The 13992-nt window shown below is 39.4% G+C and overlaps 1 protein-coding gene across 5 annotated transcripts in view; it reads right to left on the minus strand.

Moving 5' to 3' along the window:
- Positions 1-13992, minus strand: part of VCAN (versican) — a 98366-nt gene that overhangs the window by 26686 nt on the left and 57688 nt on the right. For 3 of the 5 annotated variants that reach the window (XM_050329103.1, XM_050329102.1, XM_050329101.1), the window contains one exon: positions 787-6249. The exons of the other annotated variants lie outside the window; for them this stretch is intronic. In XM_050329103.1, coding sequence (XP_050185060.1) covers positions 787-6249 — 5463 coding nt within the window. The remainder of the gene's footprint in view (positions 1-786; positions 6250-13992) is intronic. 5 annotated transcript variants of the gene reach the window in all.

The following is a 13992-nucleotide window of genomic DNA, read 5'->3' on the forward strand; positions in this document are numbered from 1 at the left end:
GTTTAGAGGAAAAATAATAAAAAATCCTATGAAATTAAGCCAGTTCTTTAGTCAGAATCTGGATAAAAATTTGGATTGAAGTGACACTACTCATAGAAAGCCTACCTGCATCATCCATGTGTTTGGTGAAATGGTGCCTAATAACTATCATGGAAAACAGAACTTTGTGGCCAGTGATGTCTAATAAAAAGATCTGTAATTTTTAAGAGGCAGACACTTTATCAACCAGTTAAAGCTACACATGGGCTGAAAACAAGGTCTTGGTTCTTTCTTGTGTGGAAAGTTATCTTGTAGGTTAGGAGGCACTCATTTTTATAGAAAATTCTGATCTTAAAATGTGCACAAGAGTTTCTTTTTAAGTCAACTGAAAGATTTTAAGAACAACCCTACCTACGAACCAATTTTATGAGTACGATCATCACGCTAACACAGAGGAACTATCAGACAAAATTATCTGCTTGAAAGTGGAAAATTAAATCATTACAGCTGAATTCCCTAAAACAATCAGTGTTACCTTCCTGCCTTTTAGAACTGGATGGTTACCTCAAGTCTTATCCAGAGCTCCATGATGCAAACACTCATGAAGAGCGACTGGACTGGAGTTTGGGAACCCCCATCTTCCTCCACTCTGCAGGGGTTAAGCCCACACTGATCTCACAGCTGGAGGGTCCCAAGGGCTGATGCTATTTCACAGGGTGCTCTGGTAGTCATACCTCTCACCAGGGCTAAGGCAACACTTTTACAGGTGCAAACACACATAACATAGTGATTATATTTGGGAGTTACCTGGGATTTGTACTGCTGTGCCTTCAACTGAACCCACACTGGTGCCAATCACAAAATCTGATCCATTAGTGACTTCAGGAAGGGAAAACGATGAGGTTACAACTTCAACAGTGTTTGGCTCCTCAGAGCTCATTGTGGACTGCTCATTTTGGTAGGGACGGTTGCCAGGGACAGTGCTGTGTGTTGCAATGTTAGAAGAAATTGTTGTGATCTCCCCTTGACCAAACAAAGCTGACTGTGTTTCTGTGCTTCTTTCCAGAAGCTGGGAAGGCGAAGTCAGTATTGTAACTGCTCCCTGGTCACGTTTAAATCCTTCACTTTCAATGCTGTTGGGTGAGTCCGGTGTGGAAATGAGCAAGGGGTTCTCTCTCTTAGTACTCCTGTCTTCTTCTTGGTGGGGATTATTCATTCTCCCCAAGAAAGCTTCAACTTCTATTGTGTTAACTTTTGGGATATCTGTGCTCACTCCTTCTCCAAAATTCAGAAAAGCAGTAGGTAAGACATGCGTTGATGGAGAATCTCCAGAAACTGTAGATTCTTCCTCAACAGGCAAATCAGTGACAGGGGTTTCTGTCTCCTCTGTCCTGCCTGTTACCAGCCTACCAAAGTGAGGAGTAATTTCCATAGTTGTGCTTTCTGGAACAGACTCAGGAGAAAGCTCCAGCAGAGAAGACTCTGTAGTGTCAAGAAGGTCTGTAGTGTGGGGTTTATAAGTTGCTGCAATATCAGAACTAACCTCCTTGAAGACTCCTTCTGATAAATGATTGGGCTCATCTGAATCCTTTGCTGCTGATGATGATGTACTTGGAATGATTACCTCAGGATACTCAGACACTCCATTAACTAAATGAACAGTTAATGAGGATGTAGGAGTTTGAGGGACAGAATGAAAACTCTCAGAATCTGTTTCCTCATACTCTGCTGATGCTGATTTTGTGTTTATATATACCATGGTGTGATTTTTTGCACTTTTGCTGGGTGATACAGTCGCCAGCTGGGATGCATGCTGTGTGGTGACAATACTCAACTCAAGTATGTCAGTCGTCACAGGTTTTTCTGGTTCCGTAGCTAAAACTGGTGTAAGAGAAGGAACCACAGGCTGATAATCAGTCAGTTCTTCTTGGCCCGTTACAGAAAAGCCAGACACAGAGATTGTTTCACTTTGGTCTGCTATTACTCTGTTGTTTGCTGAAGTATTTGGCTCATAGCTGCCTTCTGTGGTGGTGGTTACAACCTGTTTGGACTCATAGGGCACTGGAGGCATTGCCAGAGATGGTACTGTAGGAAGGAAAATGCCCAGTTCAGAGAGTTCAGTAGTGGTGAGAGTTTCTGTTGCAACATTCATGGCATTCCCTGAACCCAAATCCATGTCATCTGATTTTGGTCTGTGCACAGCTGTTACTGATTCTCTGCCTGGTGGACTGGAAGTAGTCAAAGAAAGACTGTCACCAGATTCAAGTGTCTTCTCTTTGGTTATGGAGAATTTGGGTGTTGAATCATATTTCTCCCCTTCAGCTGTCATGCTATCATCATCATCGCCATATGTTGACTGTGTAACAGGATTTGGCATTGTGTGCACACTTATTATATCTTCAGGTATTGATTTTGAGTGATCCATGTCTATAATTGTTGTGTCTTCTGATGGGATTTGAAATCTCTCTTCAATTAGAGTGACGTCACCATAAACAGAAATGTTCAATATAACACTTCTTTTGTCATCAGTCATGGGAATAATTTTCTCGTATATCCCAGTATCACTTGCTAGTTCTTCTGATGTAGCTGCCTTTGGATGAACAGAAGATGGATTTGACACAACATCTGTTTTTTCAGTAAGAAGAGATGCTAGTCCTGTGATCACAGTCTGTGACCCATCTGTCGGTGCCTCTGTGGTCATAACTTTGGAATAAATATGCCCAGGAGCACTAGATGAAGCATTTAGTTCTACTTTTGATACCAGGGGTATTGATAGGTGAGTAATCATATCAGGAGAAGATGAATCCAAAACACCAACCCAGCCAGATCCTTCTCCAGAGCTTTCAGGTAATACTCTGCCTGCTATTTTTATTGTTGATGTTATAAGAGATTCCTCTGCTTGAGGACTGGGAGTTCCATTCAGTATAACAGACGCAGGGGTTACGCCACCTTTAATAATAAAATGTGAAGTTTCCTCTTGTGAAACAGCTTTAGAAGTAGCTGTTGTCCCATCTGTTTCATTTTCTCCTGCTCCATAACTAGTTTCCCAATTGTGAGGTCCTTCAGTTGCCACAAAATGGGTCATCTCTTCCATCTGTTTGGAGATGAAGCTCTTGGAGCTGGCTTCTGCTAAAGCCGGGGAACCCGGGAACACAGAGGTGGGGAACTGGTCTCCAGTTTCTGAGAGTAGCTCAGTCACAGCACTTGAAACTTCTTCATTAACTTCAGCATTTGCTTGGGTACTTCCTCTTTCAAAGTCTTGTGTCTTGACAGTTGAAAGTTCAAGTCCCATGTTTGCAGGATGAGAAGTTGGAGGACTTGAGGTACTCTTGATTCCTTTGACAACCAATGAAACTAAAGAGGGAATTACATCAAGGTCGTCTCCTGATCCCTGTCCTGAAAATAATGGATCACTAATATACTCATTATTTGATTGTTTTTCTTCCTGAGATGTCAGCAATGTTCTGGGAATATCTTTTGTAGGGAAAACGTTTTGTACCAACTTCTTCTCTTGTTCTATATCTGTAACTGGAGAGCTTATGTATTTCCTTTCAATCCTTACAGGCTCAGTTACTCTGTCATCATTAAATGGCAAAAGTACTTTCTGAACAGGTTTGGTTTCTAATTCCTTTTCTTCTGAATAAGGACTGACAGTCAGAGTATTTGAAAATTCCATATGTTCATGGGTAGCCTGTGTAAAGAATGTGTCTGTTGCTGCTTTTTCTTCAGAAGATTCTGTAGTTTTTGGTGAAATTTCCCTTGGCCTGTGTTCTCCAGAATACAAATCTTCCACCAAAGGAATCTTCGTTGAAAAAGCTCTCACAGTCAATTCACCACTGGTTTTCTCTTCCATTCTCAGGTCAGTCACAGTTTCCATGGTGGTTTCCTCATGTTCAGGACTTGTGACTGGCACATCAGGGTTGATGGTGAAGGTAAGATTCACAGACAATGTGCTGACAATATTGTGATTGTCATGCTTCTCCCATGTTTCTGGGCTCCCAGCAGGTGGAAATTCTGTTTTTGCAAATGATCTAAAAGATGTGTCTGGTTCTCCAGACCCCTGATCAGTGAGTGAGAAATGACCTCCAAGTATTTCTTCAGTAGGTCCATTAAACATCAGTTTTGTGTTGCTGCTGTCGTTTTTGAATTCTTCTCCAGAGCCATGCTCAATCAAGAGAATCTTGCCCAGTGAAACAGTGGAAGAACCAACTCTTGCATTTTTGCTTTCTGTAGATTCAGCTACTGCTTTTACACTGCCAATACCATGTGTCACCACACTGTCATGAGGGCTGTTATGAACCATGGATTCTGGAGATGATGTGACTTCACCTGATTCTGAACCTTCAGTTTTAATTCCTGGTGCAGTATGAGCTATTACTTCCTTTATAGAAGTAGATCGTATGTCAGAAGGAGCTGTGTAGGTTGGTTCTGTTCTCATGTTTTGTTCTCCTGGGTTTCTTGTACTAAACACATCCAGGAACACCTCATTTGCTGCTCCAGATCCCTCTGTCAAGCCATCTGATCCAGTACTTGAAACTGTTACTGGAAATTCACCTGTTTTTGCATGTTTCCCATACTCTGTTGTTGCATCCTTCAGGGAAGCATCATCTGTGCTGTAAACTTTTCCTTCATGTTTTTTAGTGTGTGTTTCAGTGACAGGCCTTAATGGAACCGAAGTCAAAGTAGACTGAATGATAAGGTTTATGTCTCCAGAACCTGGACCAAAAAATGGGGAGTCAGTACTTACCACTTTTCTTGTGGGACCCCCTGAAAATAAGTCTGCTGGTTCTTCTGCTGATCCTTCACTTATAAAAAGCTTCTTCTCTCTCAAGAAAGGAATAGAGGTGACCTTTTTGGTTTCAGAACTTATGGTACCTGGTACTGTTTTACTGGGTAAGGTGGGCTCCTGACTTACAGTTCTGACTTCACTTGTAGTGCTCTCAGATTCGTTCAACTCCAGATTTCCCTCTGCAGCAGTAGCTGAATTTTGGTGACCTAAGTAATCAGTGGTCTGTATGTCGTTTTCATCATCAATACTCTTTTCAGTTACAAGAGAGCTGGCAATTACGTTTTCCATAATAAACTCAGAGTTGGTGGCAACAGGTGTTTCAGGACTTTGATCAAAAGTCCTACTCAAAGCAGCGGTGATTCCTGAGGCAGTTACAGAAATTTCTGTTGGCATTACTGTGCCAGAGCCCAAAGAAATATCTTGTATTGAAAGTGTTTCTGTTACTGCTATTTCCCCTGTTGTTACAGCGATGCCCTCTTTTTCATCCCCAGAGCCTTCCAGAACCATAAAAGAAGCAGCATTTTTCTCAGGCTTTGCTGTAGAACTTCTTTGCAGAATACTTTCGATGGGGGTATTTGCATTAAGTTTAGGAGTTGATTTATAATGATCTCCTAGAGCAGAGGTTGTCTCTTCTGGAATAGGGTCAGTCACACTTTCATCTGCAGTAGCAGGAATAAAAACTGCATCCAGAGAAGCAGTTACAGCAGAACTTTCCACAGTAAATGCATCAGGAGCAGAAGTTACACCAGAATTGTTTTCATCATCTTCCTTTCTTGACATTGTCACAACTTCTAAGGCAGAAGTGGATAGATCAGACTCTGTGGAGCCATCTCCAGAAGATTCACTCGTAACCAAAAGCAAGTTTTTGGCACCCTTAGTAGAGTTCTCCTCATTTCCATGCCATGTTATAGTCTCTTTATTGTTTTGCAGAGACTGCCTATGTGAAGAAGTAATGGCTATTGATTTATGTGTTGTGACAACTTCTGACTCACCACTATAGACAGGCTCTAACATTGCAACATCTGCTGTTGGCTGAGTAACTTCAAACACCCCCATCACTTCTCCAGCTTTGCTTGGTTGCATAGTACCAGAAGCTTCAGATTCAGATATTATAAATGTGTTTGTTTCATTGATTTGAGCAAAGGTTATGTTTTTGGAATGTGCAACGCTTTCAATTTGGTCACTTCTCGCTTCCTCAGCCTTTGTCCTCTTAGGGGCACTGGTAACCTGCTGCTTCCCATTGATGAACTGCAAAGCTGGAGGAGTTGTAACATCAGTAGTATTTTCACAGTCTTCCTCTTCCTCAAACTCTATATAGTTTGGAAAGAAAGGATCCACTATTATAAATTCAGACGAACCCTGCACAGAGTCTGAGGTACAGGGTTCGGTCTGAGCTGACTCTGCATCAGTGTGGGTCTCATCTATTGCATGGGGGAGCACGTGGCGATTGAACAGATCCAAAAACTCATTCACCGGATGATCTGCAAAAAAAAGAGAGTTTTTCATAATCCCTGAGTGACAGCACTGGTTGTGCATTACAGTACACACATAAAGTACAAGCACCCCGTCAGAGAAAAGAAAAAACAAAACAAAACAAAAAAGTCTTCAAAATTAAACAATTTGTTGTAAATTCAGTGTGTTCTTCTGTTGAGACAAAGTTAAACTCAGCCATAGTGTGTAACTTTCCAGATGAAGCCTTTCTGCATATTGAACACATTATTATTTAGTGCTGTTGATTGTCACGTGTGTTTGGTCCCAAACCCACTCCAAGTCACGTTATCTTATTCAGCAGAGATGAGAAATGGACAAGATGAAAAAAACTTTTTAGACCAACCTGTTGCAACTGCCTCCATGGATTTAGACACCATCTGACCTTTACCAAAAACTGAACTTAGACCAAGCTAAACAAGGCAACGTCTACAATAAAACAGGACATACAGACAATCCCTGTGCATCTCCATTGTTGCTTCAATAGAGTAACTCAGATTACTAGGAACACCATAAAAACTATGTCAGTTCCTCTGTTCATTAGACTTGGACCTAGGTCAGTGAATAAAGGATTGCTTTCCAAAGTGGTTGCTATTTGGAATTTTAAAGCATTATGAAGCAAATATGAAAAAAATACCACAGATTCAAGAATTAATCACTGCTCAGAGAGTAACATGAGTAAAGTCCAGTAATTATCTTCTGCTTACCACTCACTCCAAGTTATTTATACACTCCCACAGGTTGCAAACATCTCGGACTTTTTCTAGGTGGCCAAGCAGAAAAGGAGGAGGAAAGATCTAAGAAGGTAAGATTTTAGCTGCAGAAAGCCTCATGCTTGCCTCTAATATTCATGATCTCAAACTCCACAAACACTTCTTAAACTTGCCCTTTCAGCACAAATGTTACTGCAAACCTTCTGTTTCAGACAATAGATGCTTCCCCCCCATTAAAACAAAGTTAAATAAATAAGTAAAGAAATAAATACTAAAAAAAAAAAAGGATACAACAGACTCAGAAAAAAAAATTAAAAAAAAAAAAGTGCCACATTTCAAACTTGTCCAGTAGACCTGAAACTGGAAACCTTGTGTTGAAATCTTATTCCATGAGAATTTCTTTCTTTCTTCTGAATCTATGTTTATAATCATTTTGTCCAATGGAAAATTATCTTTTGCTGGTACATACTGGGGCAGCCAATGCAGCTTTGTCCACATCTGCCAGGAGAGGTTTTGAACCGATTGAAGTCACTCCTGCCTCACTGTGCTGTCAACAATGACTGATCTCCAAAGTATATTTGCAGAATATGACAGAGCTCATTTTTTTAAGCTAAACTTCCTCATTAAAACTATTCACAAGACGTAAAACAATGAGAACCTGAGGCAAGGTACGTCACTATTTCAAAGTAATTCCCATACCTATGCAGATCGTTTAACCTCTATGACTACTGAGTCCTTAGAGAAAGAGTCATCAGGTGATCATTCTGGAAAAGAATGCATTAAGTCACTTTAAACTGACACAGAGCACTGTGAAATGCTCGTGATTCCATGGCTCGGGCTGTTCTGTGTGTGGAAATTGACGGCAACTTGATTTTGAAAAGGTCCAACTCCAACTCCATTGAGAATTAATGTCCTAATATCTCATGCATTATTTACAGCTAAACTCGTACGTGTTATTGATTCTTAGCTTTGCTAAACTTCCAGCTGAAGAATACAGAATGCAGACCTTCAGCATTGTTTATTTCAATCACAGTGTTCCATTTGTACAGCACTAAGCTCAGCACTCCAAGTGCTAAGAAATAAAGGTTGTTTTTAACCTCAATTCTGCCTGACTGTTCTACATTACCCCAGTGAAACCTGGTGTTTGCTTTGTGCTATGACAGCTCTATTAGATAACTTCACAACTGAGATTTCTTTTCTCTTCCCTCACCTGTGCTTGTTGGGAGTTATTTTATGCAATGCCTGTAAAGGGAGAATTTCTTCCTCCAGTAAACGTGAAAATATTTACAGAGGCTGCCCAATACCACAGAAAAATAGGGTTTTATTTAAGCTTCCCTAGATCTCTGTGAAAAGCAAGAATTTGGTAATCTGTCCAAGACTAGCAATATGACTTTGAGTGTTTACCATCATTTTCAGAATCCACAAATTTTAGCAAACAGTAACACCAGTCATACTGAGAAAACATGTTTTCATAAAAGTAGAAGTTCTAAACAACACAGAATTTAACACCTTTCTTTAGAAATTGTGAAAAAATATATGGGAATTCAATAAGTGAAAGAAGAATGACCAGGCAAAGCTACCATAGAGCTCTGAGAGTTTATGGTTCTCAATAATTTTACTAAGAAATAACTGCACCCACACACAGGACCAGAAAACTACACAAAAAAAGTGCATCAGCAAGAAAGACGTCTTGTACTATATGCACAGTTGAGGGAAGGATATTTACAAATAACCTGGCATATAGACTAGTGTGCCATAAAGATTAATTATGATACACAGCAGTTGAGTTTTTGTGACAAAGCCTGTAGCATGCTTTTGTGCAGAACTGTACAATAAAAAAAAAAAAAATTATAAAGCCTGGATGGGGCTGGGTAAGCTATAATTTGCAGGAGCCTGCCCTGACTAACAAGTTCTGACCAGCAGTGTAGTATTTTTGCAGCAGTGCACACCTGGGAGCCCTTCAAATTACGGACTCACGTGAAGTCATTTATGGAAGGCAATAAATTTAGTGAGCAACATCTGTTCCAAATTCACCTAGAAGACATATACAAACTCTTACATAGGCAGAGATCTCTATCAGACCTTACTTTTACTTTGTTAACTTTTTCAAGATCTCACATGCCACAGAGATCCACATAAAAGAACCTTAGCTCAAAGTATGATATTCCGATAATAAACTTTCAGGAGGCTCTTTCATTAAATAAGAGGTGTCTTTGGGTGTTTTGTATTTTCTTTTTCCCCAAGGAAAAAGTAACCAGCTTTTAGGAAGAATATGTTGCCTCTTCCAGCTGCCCATTCCAGCTGCAGGTAAAGACACACAGACCAAAGACTACTAAAAAGAGATGAAATTAGGATTTTAAGGAAAAGGAGTTTGGCTACTCAATATGTTTATCAATAGCTCACATGTTGTCATGGAAAACCAGCCAAAAGAAGCACTTCTTCAACTTGTGCAAGTTGTAACTCTGACTCCAAGAAAAGGAAAGTAAAAACAAGTAGCTAAAAAGGGTTGTCAGCTCAGAGTGCCAATCCAAACAAGCCCTGAGGGAGATTTATCAATAAAGCCTCTTTTTTTTGAGGGAATGGATGAGGTATGAGCTGGAATAGAGATGGAATGGATAGGATGGAATGGATGAGTGTATATGCAGCATAGTTTCTTAGTTCATCTGTCTAGATATTTTAATAACCTGTATGGAATAGGCATCTACCTCAGCTGTGAGTAGGAAGTGGAAATCTCTCTAGCTATATGGTGCTTTTTAACCTGCTGTTACAAACAACCACAGAGCCACTGCCCACGGTGGCACCAGTTTTCTTTATAACCCTTCTTCTAATCAGTAACAACTGGTTCCAAACCCACACCAGTTTTTCAGTGGATCAAATGGAAAAGTTCCCTCTCTGCTCCTGATGCACAAGCTGACTCCCGTGCATATCCAAATGTGTATTACTCAGCAATATTTTCTCTCAGAAGACTTAATATTCTACAGAGAGCTTTTCAAAGACTATTTTTGAGGGGTCAGGCAGTAAAAAGCATTTTTCTCTCTCAAAAGACATCAGATAAGCAGTTGAAGAAGAACTAGTAGTGACTTAAATAGAAAACATGCTCTGACATTTTCCAGACTTTCAAAACTCAAAATATTTCATTCAGTAGACATGGATTTAGCACAGTTTTGTGACATTGTCATTCAAAAGGGGGCTGTTAACACGTAATATAGCATTCTGCAGATAACACAATTTCACCTGCAGATTCCTGCAGTTTGTTTATTGCTTCAGAGCAACATGCTGAGTTTGTGAGCAATAGCAGAGTTCAGTCTTTTATAGAAGGGTTAGAGGTCTGATAAACCCATGAAATTCACAGAAAGGGTCACAGAATGTTCTGTGGACTTTAAATCAGGCCCTGTATTTTGATTAGAATAGAGCTAAATAGAAAAAAAATATTTTAAGAATAAGACCAAAACCATTTTGGATTGTTCGTTTCAAAAGTATTTCATTGCACAGTGTGATAAATGTGATACTATCACAAAATCCATTATATTCACTACCAAGAACCCATATCCACAAGGCAGGGTTGCATGAAAGACCAAAATAGTTTGCATTAGTCAAATTAGTTCCTGCACTTGATAATCAGAAGGTTGTTGTTTTTTCTTTTTTTTTTTTCAATAGAATTATATCAGAATGAATTAAGACTAAAATGTAATTAATATTATTGTTAAATTGAGGAAAGACCTGAACAGATTTATGTCATATTCTGACTTCCCTGAACTCTTCTCTGCCAGGGACCAGATTTGCAGTCTTATGACAATGGTTTTCTTTATGACTATGGTTTGCTAAAACTCTGCAGCGAAAAAAAAAAACCAACTTCAACCAATTCCACAGGAACGCACCAGTCTTGTTGAACATATTTTGTTTTAAAGGCATACTGAGGAAGTATAAAAGTGATTTGACAAGATGTTCCCATTAAAAAAAAAAAAAACTTCATATTTAGTGAGGGTTCCCCCCCTTAAAATGTTAAATTGGAACAGAAAAGTTCAATTATACAGAAATAAACCAACCTGATATCTTTTGGGCTTGGGGGGGGGGGGGCTTTTTTCCATAGAAAAAGGATTTTTTTTTTTTTTAATGTTCTTCTTTTTCATCTCATTTCAAAAGAAATAAGATTTTGAAACATAGACATTTCCTGCTGAAGTAAAATTCCAAGTGTCAGCCTCTGGCATACACAATTCCTCCAACTTGTGTCATCTTGTAGCACCATTAACCTACCTAAGCGCAGTCCAAGTGCAGGAGTGCTCCAGGCATATCCCATCTCCCCTTCAGGAAAAGGCTGGAATACTACCAAGAAGCTAGTCTAAGGCATTAAAGAAACATGGCTACTAATGTAGACACCTAATTAAAAACCAAAACAAACAAACAAAACCAACAATATCAAACAAAACAAACACCAAAAAAACCCCACCACACTAAGACAGGTCCAGAAACAATTACATTTTTGATACTTTTAATCCTTCTACCTCATGTTAACATGACTAATATGTATGATTAGGTCTAGTAAAACGCTGTTTTTGATTACTGCTCAGTCTAAGTAAACAAAAGATTTTATTTAGTTCACTTTAAAATGTTTCCCAGCTGGGTATGTATTCCTAAAACTTTTGTTAACTTTGGCTCCCTTTACAACTGCTTAAGGTTGTGGGGCAGGTTTCAATAGACGAGGGATTGGATTGGTTTTTTTTTTAACCTAAATTTGTTTTTTGTTATACCTCTGAGCGTCAAAAGAGGCAAATGCATTTAGACAGATATAGATAGATATATAGATAAATATATACATATAAATTTAGTTTGCATAAAAATCTCAATGACTCAAGTAAACTTCTGGAAGAAAGTCATTGTAAAGGGTCATTTTTGCAGAGCAGCTGGGTGGAATTTGAAAGCAATTCAAGGTGGGTGGTCAGCCTTGCCTACTGAAATTCACTTATCCTGTTGTCTGCTTCACCATATTTGGGTGTTTCCATGAAAAATACAACCCCGCTGGAAACCTGAGCATTAATTTCTGGCATGTTCCTAAATTGCAGCCTTTTTACAGCCACACTAGTCCCCCCAAGCTCCCTCCTGATGGAGCTTTTGGCTATGACCAGAGGTACCTGTGCAAAGTGGGTGCTGCTGAGATGGAAATCTGCATTTCACAGGGTTTTAGGCTTCGTGGATGTGCTCACACATCCCTGCCAACCTTTAGAGTAATAGACATGATCATGCAGAAAGCATGTCAGAAAAAAAAGTAACTGTTCTATTATAAGAGCCTATCATGAAGACTTGCGGCAATCCCTGTTTCCCTCAGCCTCGTGGCTTCCTTCATTCCACCCCCCCTCCCTTCCGACACAGCAGTGAACCTGTTAAGGAAAAACAGGCTGAGTGAAATGTCAAGTTGTTAAAAATTGCAGTGTCAAGGCTAAGACCCAGTAAAGATAGGATACGGTTCCCTGGGCAATGCCTGAGTGCTTGTCATACAATATGTCAAGGACAGTTATTCCCACTTTCTCTCTGCTCCAGTATGTCCCTAGCAAAGCCACCTCTGAGCAGTCCTGGACATGAGCGTCCTTCCAACGACAACATTTCACTTGCTGCACATGGAGAAGACAATCCTAAAGCTCCAGAGGATGAAACAACCCAAACCCAAACAACTGGCACACAGTAAATCATTTTCCTCCAGGTGGAATCCCAAACAAAGTAAGGAAGCAGATTGTGCAGCTGCATGGTGTCTGAATTATCTGGTGTGTTTGGGTGTGTACAGAGGAAAGTCTAACTCTACAGGGAAGTGGGGAGGGGGGAAGGGGAAGGGGAAGTGAGATACAATCATTTTGTCATGGTAAATCCATTTTGTTAAGCTTAATTTTTTCTTCAATACCACTGTGGCTTTGCTAGCATAGTTCATTGTGGGCCAAAACACCCTTGTCCTTGTCTGCTTCTTCAAAATGACTCGAGTTGCCACAGCAGTGTCAGTGATTGCTAAAGTTACTACAGGATCTTCATGACATCTTAAATGCAAATATGTCCTAGAATACATAATTAGGGTAGCTATGAACACAAATATCGACATATATGGCACAGGGATTTTTGCACATAAATCTGAATCTTCTTATTTGCAAATATTACAGAGAAGACACAGAGTGGATTCAGTAATTGCAATTTGGATGGAATATCATTAGCATCACCCCCTGATTTCTGAAAATAATAAAAAAACCCAAATGTTTTAAATTTAGCTATAGGGGTTAGGAAATGAGGTTGCTTTGGGTATTAAGCAACCAAAGCAGCCCGGGGACAAACCAGATTCTCAGTTAAACCAACGTAAGGCTGTAAAAAACCCACTGCTGCAGATGGAATGACACAAGTGTGACTCTCTTTCAGACACAATTTCATATAATGCATACAGGACATAAGCTTCTTTTTAACCATATAATGATGTGAATTTTGCTTTTAAAAATAGAACTTTTTTCTTCCAAGGTTAGGTTTTTTTTACCCTTGGCATAACTGAAATATTGTTTTGAAAAAATATTTATTTATTTACAGTAACACTTGGGGTTTCTTTTGAAAAAGACCTTTTTGTTGGACAATACCAGAGAACAAAGGCTTTTAATCAACTACAGATGAAAATAGATGCCTAGCTGTCCTAAGCCCAGAGCACCACTAAAAATCAGCAGAAGGGGACATATTTTTTTACTATAAACCCGTTAGCACAAACTTCATCCTGTACTAACATGTTGATGTGACTACAGAATTAGTTCACATTTGAGAAGCTCTGTATGTGGGCAGAATAAACTGAAAAATATATGTAAGTCAAGAAGTTAAAAAATTCAATTAAGGCGTGAACAAATACATGCTTGAGTAACATTTTGCGTTAATCCTTGCCTGTCAGTAGGACCAAGTGTCCACAGCATTTCCAAAGGACTCATGAATTTTGCTTTTAATACTTAATATTTGACTTAACACATCACTGGAACTCCCTACAAATACATTTATTGGCGTAGTAAATACATAAGA

This window comes from Myiozetetes cayanensis, unplaced genomic scaffold (genome assembly GCF_022539395.1).
Source record: "Myiozetetes cayanensis isolate MyiCay16 unplaced genomic scaffold, myiCay2020 scf4, whole genome shotgun sequence".
Taxonomy (NCBI): Eukaryota; Metazoa; Chordata; class Aves; order Passeriformes; family Tyrannidae; genus Myiozetetes; species Myiozetetes cayanensis.